We start from the raw sequence: 20,379 nt of genomic DNA on the forward strand, positions 1-20,379 counted from the left end.
GTGCGTTGGCTTGATGCCAGCTCACCGCAACCTCCACCTCCCGGGTTCAAGCAATTCTGCGTCAGCCTCCCGAGTAGATGGGACTACAGGCATGCACCACCATGCCTGGCTAATTTTGTATTTTTAGTAGAGACGAGGTTTCTCCATATTGGTCAGGCTGGTCTCTAACTCCTGACCTCCAGTTATCTGCCAGCCTCAGCCTCCCAAAGTGCTGGGATTACAGGCGTGAGCTACTGTGCCCAGCTGGTTTTTTTTTTTTTTTTTTTTTTTTTTTTTTTAAGACAGGCTCTTGCTCTGTTGCCCAGGCTGGAGTACAGTGGCACGATCTTAGCTCACTGCAGCCTCGAATTCCTGAGCTCAAGTGATCCTCCTGCCTCAGCCTCGCAAGTAGCAGGGACTATAGGCTGTATACCACTATACCTGGCTGATTTTAAACATTTTTATAGAGATGGGTTCCTGCCATGTTACCCAGGCTGGTCTTGAACTCCTAGCCTCAAATGATCCTTCTGCCTCAGCTTCCCAAGGTGCTGGGATTATAGACCTGAGCCACTGCTCCTGACCTCATTTTTTTTTTTTTTTTTTTGAGACAGGGTATCAGTGTCTCCCAGGCTGGAGTGCAGCGGCGCAATCTCGACTCACTGCAACCCCTGCCTCTTGGGCTCAAGCAATCCTCCCACCACAGCCTTCCAGGTAGTTGGGACTAGAGGTAAATTTTGTAGTGATGGGTTTTGCCATGTTGCCCAGGTGATCTTCAACTCCTGGACTCAAGTGATCCTCCCGTCTTGGCCTCCCAAATAATACCTGGGATTACAGGCATGAGCCACTGCACACAGCCCCATTTTAACTTTTTTTTTTTCTGAGGCGGAGTCTCGCTCTGTCACCCAGGCTAGAGTGCAGTGGCGTGGTCTTGGCTCACTGCAAGCTCCACCTCCTGGGTTCATGCCATTCTCCTGCCTCAGCCTCCCGAGTAGCTGGGACTACAGGTGCCCGCCACCTCGCCCAGCTAATTTTTTGTATTTTTAGTAGAGATGGAGTTTCACTGTGTTAGCCAGGATGGTCTTGATCTCCTGACCTCATGATCCACCCTCCTCGGCCTCCTAAAGTGCTGGGATTACAGGTGTGAGCCACCGCGCCTAGCCCATTTTATCTTTTCTGATAATGATTTTCCTTTTGCCAAAAACGGCAAGTGGGTTTTAGATTAAGTCACTCCTTTTACCAGGCACAGTAGGAGACCTTGAGTTAGGGCTATGGTGGTGTCATTTAATAGGGACATTCAACTTCACTAGGTTCAATGATAGGAGACTTTACAAATTTCCATAATGGTAAATCTTCTTTCATTTAAATTATTATTATTGTTGTTATTATTTTTTTTGAGACAGAGTTTTGCTCTTGTTGCCCAAGCTGGAGTGCAGTGGCTTGATCTCAGCTCACCGCACCCTCTGCCTCCCGGGTTCAAGCGATTCTCCTGCCTCAGCCTCCCGAGTAGCTGGGATTACAGGCACCCACCACCACGCCTGGCTAATTTTGTATTTTTAGTAGAGACGGAGTTTCTCCATGTTGGTCAGGCTGGTCTCGAACTCCTGACCTCAGCTGATCCGTCCGCCTTGGCCTCCCAAGGTGCTGGGATTACGGGCATGAGCCATCGCACCCGGCCAATCATTTAAGTTATTAATGAAGAATAAAAAGAGGCTGGGCGCAGCGGCTCATGCTTGTAATTTCAGCACTTCGGGAGGCTGAGGCAGGCAGATCACCTGAGGTCGGGAGTTAGAGATCAGCCTGGCCAACATGGTGAAACCTCGTCTCTACCAAAGATACAAAGATTAGCTGGGTATGCTGGCATGTGCCTGTACTCTCAGCCATTCGGGAGGCTGAGGCAGGAGAATCGCTTGAACCCGGGAGACGGAGGTTGCAGTGAGCTGAGATTGCGCCACTGCAGTTCAGCCTGGGTGACAGTGAGACTCCGTCTCAAAAAAAAGAAAAAAAAAAGTAAGTCCCACGTAGCCATCACCCTCTGTAGTAGTCATCTGCTGTGTCTGATCTTGTTCATTTGGCTCATTTCTACCCTACCCAGTTACCTCTACCTGACTGGATTGTTTAAGAGATGGGATCTTGCTGTGTTGCTCAGGGTGGAGCACAGTGGTTATTCACAGATGTGATCATTTTGCGTGAGAACCCCAAACTCCTGGGCTCACGTGACCCTCCGGCCTCAGTCTGCCAAGCAGCTGGGACTACAGATGTGAGCCACTGTACCGGCTCCTACTGGATCATTTTGAAGTGGGTTACAGATGCCATAACTATAACACAGACATCATAGGTACAGGAATTTCAGTGCATCTTCCGCAGTGGCTCATAGATCACACAGATAGAAAATCGGTCAGGAGGGCCACGTGCGGTGGCTCACACCTGTAATCCCAGCACTTTGGGAGGCCAAGGCGGGTGGATCACGAGGTCAAGAGATCGAAACCATCCTGGCCAACATGGTGAAACCCTGTCTCTACTAAAAATACAAACATTAGCTGGGCGTGGTGGTACGCACCTGCAGTCCCAGCTACTCGGGAGGCTGAGGCAGGAGAATCGCTTGAACCCAGGAGGCGGAGGTCACAGTGAGTCAAGATCGTGCCACTGCACTCCAGCCTGGTGACAGAGGGAGACTCCGTCTCAAAAAAGAAAAAAAAAGAAAAGAAAGAAAATCGGCCAGGATGCCGGGCACGGTGGCTCAGCCCTATAATTCCAGCACTTTGGGAGGCCAAGGCGGGTGGATCAACTGAGGTGGGGATTTCGAGACCAGCCTGACCAACATGGAGAAACCCCATCTCTACTAAAAATACAAAATTAGCCAGGTGTGGTGGCGCATGTCTGTCATCGCAGCTACTCGGGAGGCTGAGGCAGGAGAATTGCTTGAACCTGGGAGGCGGAGGTTGCAGTGAGCCGAGATTACACCACTGCACTCCAGCCTGGGCAACAAGAGTGAAACTCCGTTTCAAAAAACAAACAAAAAAGGAAAGTTGGTCAGGATGCTGGGCACAGTGGCTGGATCCTATAATCCCAGCACTTTGGGAGGCTGAGTCAGAAGGATCAGTTGAGCCCAGGAATTTGAGACCAGCATGGGCAACATGGAGAAACCCTGTCTGTACAAAAAATACAAAAAACTTTCTGGACGTGATGGCCCATGCCTGTAGTCCCAGTTACTTGGAGGGGCCGAGGTGGGAGGGTTGCTTGAGCCCAGGAGGTCGAGGTTGCAGTGAGCCATGGTCGTGCCACTGCACTCCAGCCTGGGCAACAGGGAGGGAGACCCTGTTTTAAGAAGAAAAAGAAAATTGATAAAGATGTAGATGATTTGAACAACACAAGTAACAGGGTTACTGTAATGACATGGATGGAATCTGAACCCAGCAAGAGAGAAAACACATTCTTCTCAGGCCACGAGGAGTGCTTAGGGAAACTGACCCCATACAAGGCAAGTCTTAAAAACTCGATTTTTATTTTTATTTGTATTTACTTATTTTGTTTATTTATTTGAGACAGTCTCGCTCTGTTGCCTAGGCTGGAGTGCAATGGTGAAATTTCGGCTCACTGCCTCCCAGGTTCAAGCTATTCTCCTGCCTTAGCCTCCTGAGTAGCTGGAATTACAGGCGTGTGCCACCACACCCAGCTAATTTTTGTATTTTTAGTAGAGATAGAGTCTCACCATGTTGGCCAGGCTGGTCTCGAACTCCTGATCTCAAGTGATCTGCCTGCCTCGGCCTCCCAAAGTGCTAGGATTACAGGTGTGAGCCACCGGACCTGGGCTTTTGTTTTTTATGTTTTCATTTATTTATTTGTTTTTGAGATGGAGTCTTGCTCTGTTGCCCGGGCTGGAGTGCAGTGGTGTGATCTCGGCTCACTGCAAACTCTGCCTCCTGGGTTCAAGCAATTCTTGTGCCACAGCCTCCCCAGTAGCTGGGACTACAGGCACCTGTCACCACGCCCGGGTAATTTTTTGTGTTTTTAGTAGAGATGGGGTTTTGCCACGTTGGCCAGGCTGGTCTCGAACTCCTGACCTCAGGTGATCCATCCGCCCTCGGCCTCCCCAAGTGCTGGGATTACAGGCATGCACCACCGTGCCTGACCCTTTACAAATTTAGAACAATTACTGCCTTACTGACCATGTTTTCTCTCACCTGTGGGGTCAGAACTTAACAATAACTAAGCTTCCTCCTTCGCGCTTCGGGTTGTGCAAGCTTCCTCCTGCCTGCTTTGGGGCCTTTCTGCAATGTTCTAGAAGTGGCATCAGGAGGCTGCCCAGCCAGCTCGTGAGTTGTGTTCTGGAGTCATAGTTTTGTGCCAGCCTGGGCCAGGCCCCATCCCCACTTCCTGCCCCATTTGCCCCTGTCTACATCATTGTACTGGGAGACACTTCCTGTCCCTCCTACGTAGCCCACGCTAAGCAGGGTGCTTCTATCCACCTCACCTTTCCGATGTGGGAAGGGCGGAAGTCATGGAGGGGCGGCCCGTCAGGCCCAGCAAGGGTGGCACAGATGCTGTCCCTAGTAACAGATGAGAGGGGACGGGCTGGGACTGCAGGCCTGGCTCCCCAAGCTGCTCCTGCGGGTCAGGGGCTGCCCATTAGCCTGGCCAGGGCCCCTCATTGGATCCCTCCTGGCCGCCCAGTCCACAGCCCTTGCCCCCCTGCCCACGCACCACCAGTTCTCATTGGCCCTGCCTCCCTGCTTAACTCTGCCGCCTTGGCTTCCCCTCCTCGGTCTGTCTCCTCCCCGACTTGTCCTCTGTCTGAGTCTGGCAGGACAGAGCCCGACCGTCTGGCCCCCTCCTGGCTCCGTCTGCTCCTCCTGCTGCCTCCTGCTGTTGAGGTCACTTGGTTCTTGGCCTGCCTGGCCCCCAGCCACCCTGCTGGCCGCCTGCTCTCCAGGCAGCCCCTCACCCAGGGCTGCACCTCCGACCTGTCCTCCGTCTTGGGTGGGGCTGGGACTGTATTTTCCATCCTCTGCAGTGGTCTGGTTTCCCTCGTGCGCTGAGGCCCCTCTGCTTGGCTGCCCTTGGCTGCCCCATGCAGCTGAGCCGTGAGTGCGGCCTGTGTGCCCCTCTCCCGCTGGCTGGAGCTCAGGATGCTCACGCCGCTCTGGCAGATATCGCTGCTGCAAACATAGGACGAGCAGCTGCCCCTCTGCGCACGTGGCCTTCGGACACATGTGAGGGCCGCTCTAGCTTGGGTGCTCACTGCGGGTGATTCCACCCTCCAGGGGACACTGGGGGATGTCTGGGGACGTTCATGACTCGGGCGCTCCTGGCGTGGAGTGGGTGGAGGCCTGGAGTGCTGATCAGCACCCTGCAGGGCCCAGGAAGGCCCCACCCCAGAGAGTGATCAGACCCCAAATGTCAGCTTTGGCAAGAGCGGTGTGCCTGGCCACAGAGGTGCTGGCCTGGATGCAGACGAGTGCCCTGTCCATCCCTCTGAGCACCGTGTGGCTTGTCCCATGCTGCTTTCCCTGCCCCAGTGATACTGGGGGCACTGGACTTCTCTCTTTTTAAGACGGAGTCTCATTCTGTCACCCACGCTGGAGTGCAGTGGCGAGATCCCGGCTCACTGCAACCTCCACCTCCCAGGTTCAAATGATTCTGTTGCCTCAGCCTCTTGAGTATTTGGGATTACAGGCACCAACCACCATGCCTGGCTAATTTTTTAATTTATTTTTAATTTTTTTATTTTTTTGAGACGGAGTCTCGCTCTGTCGCCCAGGCTGCAGTGCAGTGGTGTGATCTCGGCTCACTGCAAGCTCCGCCTCCCGGGTTCATGCCATTCTCCTGCCTCAGCCTCCCGAGTAGCTGGGACTACAGGTGCCCGCCACCACGCCTGGCTAATTTTTTGTATTTTTAGTAGAGATGGGGTTTCACCATGTTAGCCAGGATGGTCTTGATCTCCTGACCTCGTGATCCACACTCCTCAGCCTCCCAAAGTGCTGGGATTATAGGCGTGAGCCACCATGCCCGGCCAATTTTTGTATTTTTAGTAGAGATGGGGTTTGGCGATGTTGCCCAGGCTGGTCTCGAACTGCTGGCCTCAAGTGATCTGCCCACCTCGGCCTCCCAAAATGCTGGGATTACAGAGTAAGCCACTGTGCCCAGCCCCTTTTTAAAAAAAAATTAATAAACTTTATTTTCTAGAGCAGTTCTAGGTTCACAGCAAAATTGAGCAGAAGGTACGGAGTTCCTATAGACCCCCTGCCCCAACAGGCATAGCCGCCCCCACTGTCAGCCTCCCCCACAGAGCGGTGCATTGGTTACAGTTGATGGCCCTCTGTGGAGTCATCTTCATCTTTCAGAGTCCACAGTCTACATACACCAAGGCTTGCCCTTGGTGTTAAGTTTTTTTTTTTTTTTTTTTTTGAGACAGTGTCTCACTTGTCGCCCAGGCTGCAGTGTAGTGGCGTGATGTCGGCTCACTGCAACCTCTGCCTCCCAGGTTCAAGCGATTCTCCTGCCTCAGCCTCCTGAGTAGCTGGGACTACAGGCGCGTGCCACCACGCCTGGCTAATTTTTGTATTTTTAGTAGAGACGAGGTTTCACCATGTTGGCCAGGCTGGTCTCGAACTCCTGACCTCAAGTGATCCACCCGCCTTGGCCTCCCAGAGTGTTGAGATGACGGGCGTGAGCCACTGCGCCTGGCCTGCTTCATGTTTTAAATAACGGCTTTATTATGTCCCTGCAGTTCACCCAGTTAAAGTACACAGTTCAGGTATATTCATAGTTGTGTAATCATCACTGCAGTCTATTTTAGAACATTTTGTCACCTTGAAAGGAAACCCTGAACCCTGTCCCAGCTACTACTTCCTTTTTCTGCATCTCCTCCCGCAGCCCCTGGCACCCTCAAATCCCCTTCCTGCCTCTGTGGCTTGGCCTGTCCTGGAAATTTCATAGAAATGGGATCATGCACTGCGTGGCCTTTTGTGTCTGGTGTTTCTCACTGAGTGTGACGTCCTCAAGGTGCATCCACACTGTGGCCTGGGTCACAGCCTTGCTCCTTTTCATGGCTGAGTCGTATTTTATTTTGCCTTATATTTTATTTATTTTATTTTATTTCTTAAGACAGTCTTGCTCTGTTGCCCAGGCTGGAGTGCAATGGCACAATCTCTGCTTACTGCAACCTCCGTCTCCCAGGTTCAAGCAATTCTCCTGCCTCAGCCTCTGGAGTAGCTAGGATTACAGGCACCCGCCACCACGCCCAGTTAAGTTTTGTATCTTTAGTAGAGACGGGGTTTCACCATGTTGACCAGGGTGGTCTCAAACTCCTGACTTCAGGTGATCTGCCCTCGTTGGCCTCCCAAAGTGCTGGGATGACAGGCGTGAGCCACCGCACCCGGCCTGAGTCATATTTTGACACATGGATGGCCACATTGTGTTGATCCTCTCACCTGTTTTCTTTTCTTTTCTTTCTTTCTTTTTTTTTTTCTTTTTGAGATGGAGTTTTGCTCTTTTTGCCCAGGCTGGAGTGCAGTGGTGCAGTCTCAGCTCACTGCAACCTCCACCTCCCAGGTTCAAGCAATTGTCCTTCCTCAGCCTCCCCAGTAGCTGGGATTACAGGCGCCTGCCACTATGCCCGGCTAATTTTGTATTTTTAGTAGAGACAGGTTTCACCATGTTGGCCAGGCTGGTCTTGAACTCCTGACCTCGTGATCTGCCTGCCTCGGCCTCCCAAAGTGCTGGGATTACAGGCGTGAGCCACCGCACCCGGCCTCAATCCCCTCACCTGTTGATGGACACCTGGGTTGCTTCCACTCTCAGGCTGTTGCGAGTGATGCCGTGTGAACCTGCGTGTACAGGTTGACGTGCCTCTTCCCCTCCATCTGTGCCACCTCTCCCCAAAGCCAGCTGCTCTGTGCTGGAGAGCTGGCCCTGAGCCTCCTCCTGGCTCCCGGACAGCGCCCAGCGTGTCAGAGGCACTCACTTCTAGCTGGGAGAACAGAGGGGCTGAAGCAGATATTGGTGGGCCCTCGATGTCCACGGTGGGTTTCAGAGCAGCCCTTGAAACCCTTGTAGCTGTAGGTGGGTGTGTACATGTTCAAACGGGTTTTTCTGATGCTGGTGGATCGCTTGCTTGAGCCCGGGAGTTCAAAACCAGCTTGGGCAAAGCAGCAAGACCTCATCTCTAAAAAAAATTAGCTGGGCATGGGTGATGTGTGCCTGTGGTCCCAGCCACTCAGGAGCCTGAGGCAGGAGGATTACTTGAGCCCAAGGTTCGAGGCTGCAGTGAGCTACGATTGCACCACTGCCCTCCATCCTTGGCAACAAAGTGAGATCCTTTCTAAAGAAAAAAAAAAAAAAAGGCTGAGTGCAGTGTCTCACGCCTGTAATCCCAGCACTTTGGAAGGTCGAGGCAGGCGGATCACGAGGTCAGGAGATTGAGACCATGCTGGCTAACATGGTGAAACCCCACCTCTACTAAAAATACAAAAATTAGCCGGGCGTGCTGGCGGGTGCCTGTAATCCCCGCTACTTGGGAGGCTGAGGCAGGAGAATGGCGAACCTGGGAGGCGGAGCTTGCAGTGAGCCGAGATCGTGCCACTGCACTCCAGCCTGGGCAACAGAGCAAGATTCCGCCTCAAAACAAAAAACAAAACAAAAAAAAACAGGCTGGGTACTGTGGTTCATGCTGTAATCCCAGCTGTTTGGGAGGCCGAGGTGGGTGGATCCCTTCAGCGTAGGAGTTCAAAACCAGCCTGGCCAACATGGCGAGACCCTGTCTCTACTAAAAATACAAAAATTAGCTGGGTGTGATGGCTCATGCCTATAGTCCCAAGCTACTCAGGAGGCTGAGGCACAAGAATCGCTGGAACCTGGGAGGTGGAGATTGCAGTGAGCTGAGATCACACCCCTACACTCCACCCTGGGCGACAGAGTGAGACTCCATCTCAAAAAAAAAAAAAAAAAAAAAATTTTCTGGAAAAGATGAGTCAGCCTTTATCAGGTTCTTAGGTTTATGGTGAACAAAGAAAGAAAGCCTGCAGAGAAGGGCCTTGGCCTTCACTGTGACCCCCATGCTGTTTGCATTTGAATAGCCGTCAGGCCTTGGATCCTCAAGGGCGGAAGGAGGAAGAGCTGACATTCTATGTCTGTCTCTCTCCTCCCTTTTCCTAAGGATGCTCCTGAACCAGGGCATTTCTGCCTCTAGGGGACACATGGTGATGTCTGGGGGACATTGGTTGTTGTCATGACTGGTGGAGGCCAGGGCCACTGCAGTGCCTCTGCAATGCCCAGCACGGCCCCACTGTCCAGTGCCCAGAGGGGGAGACCCAGCCCATCCCAGAGTGGTCAGCCTTAATGTCAGCCATGCTTAGGTCGAGAAACCTGTATTAATTACATGGAAACCAACCGAGTCCAATCCTGCTCGCACCAGGCACGAGATAAACTCCTGACGGGGCAGAAGTGGAAACCAGGGGGACCCCCAGCTCCTGGGATTCACCTCCTCTCTCCCTTCCCACTCAGTGTGTGGATTTTAATGCGTGCAGCCTCCTGGGACCTCAGTAGGGCACAGCATCATGGGATAAGGAGTTTCTTGGGGGCCTGTGGAATCCTTAACCAGGGGGTCTCACCCAGGGTGACTTCACACCCCCCCACCCCATACTGTATGATGTCTGGGGACATTTGTGGTGGTCACAACTACAGGGTGTTCCTGGCATGGAGTAGGTGGAGGCCAGGGATGCTGCTCAGCACCCTGCAGTGCCCAGGATGGCTCCGCCCCAGAGAATGATCCAGGACCTGGCCCCAATGTCCGCAGTGCCGGGGGAGAGGAACTTGTTGCCTTGGGGGCATCTAGATGGCAAATCATCAGGAGGGGGGGTCCTAGATGGCAAACCACCGGGAGAGGGTCCTTGTTGGGTGTTGGTGGAGTGTGGAGGGGCAGCTTCTGACAAAATGCCTCGGCTTCTCCATCCCCCAGATACAGCTCAGGTGATGAGCTCCTCCTTGCATACCTGCTGAGTCAGGTGACCCGAGGGGCAGGCTGTGGAGCCGGGCCCCAGGGGATGAGCGCATCAGGATAAGAGCGCATCAGGATAAAAGCGCATCAGGATAAAAGCGCACAAAGGGCGGGTGGAGCTGAGGGTCAGAGGAGGTGTCCTGGCAGGCGAGATTGGCGCTGGAGCCTTACCCAGGAAGCTCATAGGAAGCTCATGGATGCTGGCATGTGCCTCTTGCCGTTCAGGTGGGACAGGGTCTCTCTGTCTCGACACTGGACAGTGGGACCGTCCTGGGCACTGCAGGGTGCCGAGCAGCGTTCCTGGCCTCCATCCACTCCATGCTAGGAGCTTCTCCCAGTGGCGACAACCACAAATGTCCCAGACGTGGCCCAGCGTCCCCCGGGGTCTGAATCATGTTTGGTTGAGAAGCAGTGACAGAGGTGACACATGTTCACTGTCACAAAAGCTGCCGTAAGCACGAAGTATTAGGAAAAACTCCCAAGACCCCCATGTGTGCGTGGTGCCCCGTGATGATGTTTTGTGCTTCTGGGTGCTTCCTGCATGCAGTGCCAAAAGCCCTCGCTAGAGGGGCCTGAGGCCCTGAGGGAAGGGACTGGGGTGCCGCTTGTGAGCGGGACAGCCCCCTGGCATGGCCCAGGTATCATGGCTCTTTACTCTGATGCAGATTGCCCCCCCACGAGGGCTTGGACACAGTGTTTGGTTCACCACTGGTGCCCACAGATGCCCACTTGGCATTTGGTGGCTAAACAGCATCTGCCTCTGGTGTCCCTGCAGATGGAGGACGGCCATACCCTCTTCGACTACGAGGTCCGCCTGAATGACACCATCCAGCTCCTGGTCCGCCAGAGCCTCGTGCTCCCCCACAGCGCCAAGGAGCGGGACTCCGAGCTCTCCGACACCGACTCCGGCTGCTGCCTGGGCCAGAGTGAGTCAGACAAGTCCTCCACCCACGGTGAGGCGGCCGCCGAGACTGACAGCAGGCCAGCTGACGAGGACATGTGGGATGAGACGGAGTTGGGGCTGTACAAGGTGAGCCTCCTCTCCGCAGCTGCTCTGGGGTTGGACGTTCTCCCTGCCATTCTGGTCTTTGCATACCCAGGGCTCACAGGAGGGGCTTCCCACGCCCCTCTCTAGCTCTGGCTGGGCAGAAATGGCCAAGGGGTGGTTTCCTGCACGTTCCTTGAGCGGAACATGGTACCCTGGGATTCCTTTGTGGACCTCTAGAGCAGAGTCCTGTGTGGGGGCCTGCAGGTGTCTTCTCCGTGAAGCTTGCAGTGGCTGTGACGTTTCTGAACTTGCTGCCACCATGTAAGATCAGGAAATGTCACAGAGAGATCTGGGTTTCCAGCTCTTTTCTTTTTTTATTTGTTTCTTGGCAGGGTCTCACTTTGTTGCCCAGCCTGGGGTGCGGTCGTGTGATCACAGCTCACTGCAGCCTCGAACTCCTGGGCTCAAGTGATCCTCCCACCTCAGCCTCCTGAGTAGCTGACGTTATGGGCATGTGCCACCACGCCCAGCTAATTTTATTTTATTTTATTACTTTTTTAATACATGGTCTCATTCTGTCGCCCAGGCTGGAGTACAGTGGTGCCATCTCGGCTCACTGCAACCTCCACCTCCTGGGTTCAAGCAATTCTCGTGCCTCAGCCTCCTGAGTAGCTGGGATTACAGGCATGTGCCACCACACCTGGCTAATTTTTGTATTTTTTGTAGAGACGGGATTTCGCCATGTTGGCCAGGCTAGTCTTGAACTCCTGGCCTCAAGTGATCCTCCCACCGCAGCCTCCCAAAGTGCTGGAATTATAGGTGTGAGCCACCGCACCCAGTCTGTTTTATTTTTTAGTAGACACAGCGTCTTACCATGTTGCCCAGGCTAGTCTTGAATTCCGGGGCTCAAGCAATCCACCTGCCTCAGCCTCCCAAAGTGCTGGTATTCCAGGTGTGAGCCACGACGCCCTGCCTGGATTTCCAGCTTCTCTTGACAAATGGGCAGCTCTGGTCTCTCAGGGCCTCCCAGCAGCTGTGGCTGAAGCAGAGCCGCAGGGGCCTTTGTTAAGACAGTCCATGCCCCCTGGCCCCGCATCCCCGTCACCCCTGCCGGGGCTGGTTTCTCATGGTCAGCGGTTCCCAGCCAGGGAGGAGAAACCTCGCTGTGGGCATTCGAGTTTGCGCCCTGGTTCCAGAGCATCCCAGTGTCCGAGAACCAAGGTGGTCTCCCGTCAGTTTTCCTCACCCCGTTGGGATGCCAGAGTTCCCTCATTCCTCACAGGTCAATGAGTACGTCGATGCTCGGGACACGAACATGGGGGCGTGGTTTGAGGCCCAGGTGGTCAGGGTGACGCGGAAGGCCCCCTCCCGGGACGAGCCCTGCAGCTCCACGTCCAGGCCGGCGCTGGAGGAGGACGTCATTTACCACGTGAAATATGACGAGTGAGTCACGGCAGGTGGGCGGGCCTGGGTATTCAGGCTCTGTGACGCGCATCCTTGGCTGCGGGTGTTCAGGCCAGAGCTTGGCACTGTCTCGAGATGGTGATCAGGATCTGGGGCCCCACCCTCGAATTCCTAACAGCATACGAGGCTGCCCACTCGGGGACTAGCCTGGGGACCCGAAGCTGGCTGCCCCCTCCTGTGTCTCCGCGGAGGGTTCTGCTCGATCAGTGGCTGAAACTGCCACCGCATCAGTTTTTCTGTTTTATTCCATCTTCCGGGTTTGTCATCTCTCCCTCATCCCCACCCCTAACGTCAGTCTCCAGTCTTTGCACAAGTGTTTACTGGGCACTTCCTACCTGCCAAGTACGGGGTCCACACACCAGTGGACACAGATGGTGGCTGCGTCTGTCCGTGCTGCCATCGTGAGATTTCACAGACGGTGTGGCTTAAACACGGACATTGGTTGACTTGCTCACTGCAACCTCTGCCTCCTGGATTCAAGCGATTCTCCTGCCTCAGCCTCCTGAGTAGCTGGGACTACAGGTGCCCGCCACCACACCCAGCTAATGTTTGTATTTTTATTTTATTTTATTTTTATTTTATTTTTTCGAGACAGAGTCTTACTCTGTCACTCAGGCTAGAGTGCAATGGCGTGGTCTCAGCTCACTGCAACCTCCGCCTCCCAGGTTCAAGCGATTCTCCTGCCTCAGCCTCCCAAGTAGCTGGGATTACAGGTGTGTGGCCACCACGCCTGGCTAATTTTTGTATTTTCAGAAGAGATGGGGTTTCACTATGTAGGTGAGGCTGGTCTCAAACTTCTGACCTCGTGTTCCGCCCGCCTCAGCCTCCCAGAGTGTTGGGATTACAGGTGTGAGCCACCGTGCCCAGCTTATTTTATTTTTTTGAGACAGTCTCACTCTGTCCCCCAGGCTGGAGTGCAATGGTGTGATCTCGGCTCATTGCACCCTCCATCTCCCGGGTTCAAACGATTCTCCTGCCTCGGCCTCCCAAGTGGCTGGGACTACAGGCGTGCGCCCAGCTAATTTTTGTTTTTGAGACAGAGTTTCACTCTTGTTGCCCAGGCTGGCGTCAATGGCGCGATCTCGGCTCACCGCAACCTCTGCCTCCCGGGTTCAAGCAATTCTGCCTCAGCCTCCCGAGTAGCTGGGATTACAGGCATGTGCCACCACGCCTGGCTAATTTTGTATTTTTGGTAGAGATGGGGTTTCTCCATGTTGGCTGGTCTCCAACTTCTGACCTCAGATGATCTGCCTGCCTCAGCCTCCCAAAGTGCTTGGATTACAGGCATGAGCCACCGTGCCCAGCCATGCCTGGCTAATTTTTGTATTTTTAGTAGAGGCAGGGTTTCACCGTGTTGGTCAGGCTGGTCTTGAACTCCTGACCTCAGGTGATCTTCCCGCCTCGGCCTCCCAAAGTGCTGGGATTACAGGCGTGGGCCACCTTGCCCGGCCTCTCCTCTTGTTCTAAAGACACCAGTCCTATTGGATTGGGGCCCACCCTACTGCAGTGTGATCTCATCTTAATATGATTTCATCTGCAGAGGTTCTATCTACAAAGACCCTGTTTCCAAAAACAATCCTATTCGTGGGTACTGGGGATCAGCCTTTGAACATCTCTTTTTGCAGGGGACACGGGCAACCCATAACAATTTTGTACCTGGAATGTGCCTTAATATACCTGCGTGTTCTCAACACCAGCAAATAAGCCTGTTGGGAGGGGCCTCTGCACACTGTCGGGAGGGGCCGTCTCCACCTCGGCTCGTTTCCCATTGAGGGAACGAGGCTTGGTCTTAGCACGGGGTCTAAGGCCCGGGCTTTTCCTCCCAGCTACCCGGAGAACGGCGTGGTCCAGATGAACTCCAGGGACGTCCGAGCGCGCGCCCGCACCATCATCAAGTGGCAGGACCTGGAGGTGGGCCAGGTGGTCATGCTCAACTACAACCCCGACAACCCCAAGGAGCGGGGCTTCTGGTACGACGCGGAGATCTCCAGGAAGCGCGAGACCAGGACGGCGCGGGAACTCTACGCCAACGTGGTGCTGGGGTGAGCCTCGCGTCCTGGGGCGAGTCCTTCCTCTCTCCTTTCCTCCCCTCCCGGGGCCCCCGGACTGGCTTTGAAGCCGTCCAGCCAGCGCTGTGTGTGCGAGGGCCTTAGCCTCCGGCCTGGCCTTCCTGCCTCCCCTCTGGGGTCTGCTCCTGCTCACTGCTGAGCATCTTTCTAAGACCGACCACCTTGTGCCCCTGAGTGCCTCTGCCCAGGGAACTGTCTCTGACCCCCAGGCCCTGACAGGCAGAGTTGTCAAGCTTCCTTTTTCTCGTGGTGTTTTTTTTATCGCTCTGTTGCCCAGGCTGGAGTGCAGTGGTGCGATCTCGGCTCTCTGCAAGCTCTGCCTCCTGGGTTCACGCCATTCTCCTGCCTCAGCCTCCCGAGTAGCTGGGACTACAGGCGTCTACCACCACACCTGGCTAATTTTTTTGTATTTTTAGTAGAGACGGGGTTTCACTGTTAACCAGGATGGTCTCGATCTCCTGACCTCGTGATCTGCCTGCCTCGGCCTCCCAAAGTGCTGCGATTACAGGCAGTGAGCCACCGTGCCTGGCCTCAAGCTTTCTTTTTCTCTCTTGTTTGTTTCAAATTTGGTGAATAGGTCCCATTCACAGGGTCAAAATAGAAAGCACCCAAGACCACACATGAAGCTTCTCCCTCCTCTGCCTGGTCACCCAGTTCCCCTTTTTGGCGACATCACTGTTACCAACTTTCCAGGGACATTCTGTTCATAAACATACACGCCAAACCACACCGCTTAGGAGTTGGCAAACTGCAGTCCACAGGCCTGCTGTGGTCCGCTGCCTGCTTTGACAAATAGTTTTATTGGGACGTGGTCACACCCATTTTTATCTTATTACCTGTGGTTGCTTTTGTGTTATAAGAGCAGAGTTGTGTAGTTGCAACAGAGACTATGCGGCCTACAAAGCTGAAAATCCTTCCTATCTGGCCCTTTGCAGAAGCATTTTGCAAAGCCTGTTCTTTCTCCCTTGCCTCTGTGTGTGTTTGTGTGTGTGTGTGTGTGTGTGTGTGTGTGATAAAATGTATGTAACAGAAAATTTACCTTTTTTTTTTTTTAAAAGACAGAGTCTCCCTCTGTCGCCCAGGCTGGGATATAGTGGCATGATCTTGGCTCACTGCAGCCTCCGCCTTCCAGGTTCAGGTGATTCTCCTGCCTCAGCCTCCCAAGTAGCTGGGATTACAGGTGCCCGCCACCATGTCTGGCTAATTTTTGTATGTATGTATTTTTTTAGTAGAGTCTGGGTTTCACCATGTTGGCCAGGCTGGTCTCGAACTCCTGACCTCAAGTGATTCGCCCGCCTCAGCCTCCCACAGTGCTGAGATTACAGGCATGAACCACTGCGCCCGGCCGAAAATTTACCATTGGAACCATGTTTAAGCGCACAGTTCGGTGGCATTAAACGCATTTACGTTGTTACGCAGCCATCTCCGGCACTTTGTCCTCTTCCCAAACTGAAACTCTGACTCCATGAAACACTCACTCCCCAGCCCCTGACACCTCTGCATCCTACTTTCCATTTCTGTGAATCTGACAACTCGGGGGACCTCCTAGGAATGGGATCACACAGGATTTGTCCTTTGCATCTGTTCACTGACGTCACTGAGTGTGATGTCCTTGAGGTGCATCAGGCTGTAGTCTGGTTGGAATTTCCCTCCTTTTTGTGGCCGAGTGATAGTACATGACATGTTGTCTATAAACACGAGCATCTTGGCAACGGTGTTCCAAGTACAGGTACAGCAAGCACGCAGAGGTCCTGGGCTGGGACATTTATGGTGCATCTGTGGCCCAGTAGGGAGGTCAGTGAGCTGTGGGGGATGGAGGGGAGTGGCTGGGGCTGTGGGAGCCTCCTCACTGAGTCTGGGCCTTAAGCGCGTGGCTCGGGTGTGGTGTGGAATTGGTCTTTATTCTCTGCTAGGCGCATTTCTGAATCTGAGATTTTCTGAGAAACTATTTGGATTGTTATATGGAATCTGATTTTTAAATGCTGGTGACTAACTTTTTTTTTTGAGACAGAGTCTCGCTCTGTCACCCAGGCTGGAATGCAGTGGCAGGATCTCTGCTTACTGCAACCTCCACCTCCCGGGTTCAAGGGATCCTCCTGCCTCAGCCTCCTGAGTAGCTGGGACTACAGGTGCCCACCACCAGCTAATTTTTGTATTTTTAGTGGAGACAGAGTTTCACCATGCTGCCCAGGCTGGTCTTGAACTCCTGACCTCAGGCGATCCACCCACCTCAGCCCCTCAAAGTGCTGGGATTACAGGTGTGAGCCACCGCGCCCAGCCTATCTGGTTTTATAAAGGGCAGTTCCCCTGCACACACTCCCTTGCCTGCCGCCATGTAAGATGTGCCTGTGCTCGTTCACCTTCCACCATGATTGTGAGGCCTCCCCAGCCATGCGGAACTGAGTCCATTAAACCTCTTTCCTTTCTAAATTACCCAGTCTTTATTATTTAGTATGTCTTTATTAGCAACATGAGAACAGACTCATACAACCCCTTCCAAGCTCTCGTGGTGGCTGATATAATCCACTACTTTGCGGTTGAAGGATGGGGGCTTCATTTTTTTTTTTTTTAACTTGGTTCCTGGAGGCCGCCTGCAGTTCCCAGGGCCCACCTGCAGTTCCTTGCCCCGTGGGCTTCTCTGATGTGGCTACTGATGTCAAGCTAGCAAGGGAGGTCTTCAGCTAGTCGGCTAGTAAGATATAGAGCATTGTGTGATGTGTCATCGTCCCAGGAGTGACAGTCCGTCAGCTCTGCTGTATTTTACGGGTTAGGTTTAAGTCACAGCCCTGTCCATACTTTTATGGGGAGAAACGCCTACAAATGCGTGGTTACCAGGAGGTGGGGGTTGTGGGGCCACCTTAGGCTCCATCCGCACCAGTTATACACCAGCTGCTGCCCGTTTACCCTGAGACAGATAACCTGCCCAGCCAGCACCCACGGGCTTCCTCCACCTCAGTCCCTCCCCTAGCAGAAGAAAACTGCGTTTCTGCACATTGACTGTCACAAGGCAGGGGCGTCACCAGACAGGGAAACGAAGATACCTGGCCGACCACACCTTGGGGTGTTTGGGTTCTTCGATTCATTCATGCTTGTGTCCCGAGCCCTCTGGGGATGCAGGAGGCACAGCGGGAAAGGGAGCAGGTGCTCGGTCCAGGCGGCCTTGGGGCAGACACTGTCCCTTGCCAGCCCCATGGGAGCTTCCAGGGACGCAGTGAGAGGGTCACGCTGAGCCGAGTCGTGCCTTGCAGTGAGTTTGTGATGTGTGCCCATCGTTAGCACCTTCGACTTTTATCATCTGCTGAGTCAGGCATCATACAAGATTAGACAGAGAAACGCGGTTGCAGTCCCTGTCTTAGGAGGCACCCAGCCTGGTGTGGGAGACAGATCTGCAGATGACAGACCAGGGAGATGCGTGCTCTGAGACAACACGCGAGGATGGGTGGCAGAGATGGCCGAGTGGACTCTCGGATTGGGAGGCTCAGATAGGTGGCTGAGCCCCAGGTCCTGCTCTGGGCAGTGCTAGGAGCTACCAGCCTTTGCCAGGGCTGACTTCTAAATGCAAGCCCTCTACACTGGTGTCTCTGCAGTGTGGGGGTCAATTCATTCGTCATTCATTTTCATTAAATTTTACCTTGCATTGTAGATTCACATGCAGTTATAATGTAGAGATGGCTAGGCGCAGTGGCTCACGCCTGTTGTCCCAGCACTTTGGGAGGCTGAGGTGGGAGGATCGCTTGAGCCTGGGAGGTCGAGGCTGCAATGAGCCGTGATCACACCACTGCCCTCCACCCTAGGCAACAGCAAGAGAGTCTGCAAAAAAAAAAAAAAAAAAGTGAAAAGAAAAAAAAAAAGGCTGTGTACCCTTTATTCAGTTTCCCCCAGTGGTAACATCTTATATTAATAAACTATACTGTGTTATCACAACTGGAATATTGACATTGATACAGTCAAGAGTGAGTTTCCTCCTCACAAAATCCTTCTCGGTACCCCTTTTATAGCCAAACCCACCTCCCCATCCCCACCTGGTCCCTGACCCCCGGCAAGCAGTAATTTTTTTGTTGTTGGAGACGGAGTCTTGCTCTCTTTTGTTCTCCATTCATACAATTTTGTAATTTCAAGGATTTTACAATTGCAACTTTGTAATAAGGATTCCCGTTATATAAATGGAATCACACAGTACGTAACCTTTTGGGATTGATTCTTTTTTTCCCCCGACTCTCCATAATTACAGATTAATTGAAGTTCCCGCATATCAGTAGCTCATTCCTTTTCATCCCTGAGTAGTATTCTGTGGTATAGATGGGCCACTGTTTTTTTTTTAACGACCCATTGGATATCTGAGCTGTTTCCAGGATTTTTTGCTGTTTAAGATTTGTTTATTTTTTTGAGACAGAGTCTTGCTCTGTTTCCCAGGCTGGAGTGCGGTGATGTGATCTCGGCTCACTGCAACCTCCGCCTCCTGGATTCAAACGATCCTCCTGCCTCAGCCTCTGGAGTAGCTGGGATTACAGGTGCGTATGCCAGCACACCCAGCTTATTTTTGTATTTTTAGTAGAGGTCGGGTTTCTCCATGTTGGCCGGGCTGATCTTGAACTCCTGACCTCAGGTGATCCGCCCGCCTTGGCCTCCCAAAGTGTTAGGATTACAGGCGTGAGCCACTTCGCCCGGCCAGTTTAGGATTTATTTGACTAAGTTAATAAGAAACAGTGGTCTGCAATTCTCTTGTTCTGTATGGTCTTTGTTGGTTTGGTCAATACCAGCCTTATAATGTGAGCTGGGAAATGTTTATTCCTTTTTCTGTTTTCTGGAAGAGATTGTGTAAAATATACGTTAATTCTTCTTTAAAGGTTTGATAGAATTCTTTAACGAGACCATAGGCTGGGTGCAGTGGCCGATGCCTGTAATTTCAGCACTTGGAGAGGCGGAGGTGGGCAGATCACTTGAGGTTAGGAGTTTGAGAGCAGCCTGGCCAACATGGTGTGAAATCCCCGTCTCTACTAAAAATACAAAAATTAGCTGGGCTTGGTGGTGTGCACCTGCAGCCCCAGCTACTTGGGAGGCTGAGGCAGGAGAATCGTTTGAACCTGGGAGGTGGAGGTTGCAGTGAGCTATGATCATGCCATTGCACTCCAGCCTGGATGACGGAGCAAGATTCCGTCTTGGTGGGGTTGGGGAGGAAGGGAAGCTTTACTGAGGCCATGGAGATCTGGAGATGTCTTCTGGGGGAACTTTTATGAATTGAATTTCTTCTTTGCTTATGTGACTGGACTATCTGTTTCATCATGTTTGAGCTTAAGTACTTTCTGGGTTTTGGGGAATTAGCCGGTTTCTCTGAGCATAAAGTCATTTGTATTATTTCCTTATTCTCTGATGCCAGAAGGATCTAGTGAGATCCCTGTTTTATTCTTGGTGTTGGTAATTTATATGTTTTCTCTTTATTTTTGTCAGTCTTTGCCAATTTTATTTTTGAGGATCTTAGACCTTTCCCTTCCTTCTCATTTATTTGTACAGCAAGAATAAAACAGTTTTTGTTTGTTTGTTTGTTTGTTTGTTTTGAGACAAGATCTCACTCTGTCATCCATGCTGGAGTGCAGTGGCGTGATCTCAGCTCACTGCAACCCCAAGATCCCGGGTTCAAGCGATCTTGACCTCAGGTGATCCACTCTTCTCGGCCTCTCAAAGTGCTGGGACTACAGGCATGAGCCACTGCACCTGGCATAAGAAAGTTTTGTTTTGGTCAGGTTTTTTTTTTTTTTTGAGATAAGGTCTTGCTCTGTTGCCCAGGCTGGAGTGCAATGGCAAGCTCTCAGTTCACTGTAGCCCCAACCTCCTGGGCTCAAGCAATCCTCCCACCTCAGCCTCCCACGTAGCTGGGACCATAGGTG

At 52.8% G+C, this 20,379-nt stretch overlaps 1 protein-coding gene across 4 annotated transcripts in view; it reads left to right on the forward strand.

The window, feature by feature from the left end:
• Nucleotides 1–20,379, forward strand: part of UHRF1 (ubiquitin like with PHD and ring finger domains 1) — a 53,161-nt gene that overhangs the window by 9,502 nt on the left and 23,280 nt on the right. For all 4 annotated transcript variants that reach the window (XM_001139916.7, XM_016934744.4, XM_001139745.6 and 1 more), the window contains 3 exons: nt 10,749–11,003; nt 12,244–12,404; nt 14,252–14,467. In XM_001139916.7, coding sequence (XP_001139916.3) covers nt 10,749–11,003; nt 12,244–12,404; nt 14,252–14,467 — 632 coding nt within the window. The remainder of the gene's footprint in view (nt 1–10,748; nt 11,004–12,243; nt 12,405–14,251; nt 14,468–20,379) is intronic.

Source organism: Pan troglodytes, chromosome 20, assembly GCF_028858775.2.
Source record: "Pan troglodytes isolate AG18354 chromosome 20, NHGRI_mPanTro3-v2.0_pri, whole genome shotgun sequence".
Lineage (NCBI taxonomy): Eukaryota > Metazoa > Chordata > Mammalia > Primates > Hominidae > Pan > Pan troglodytes.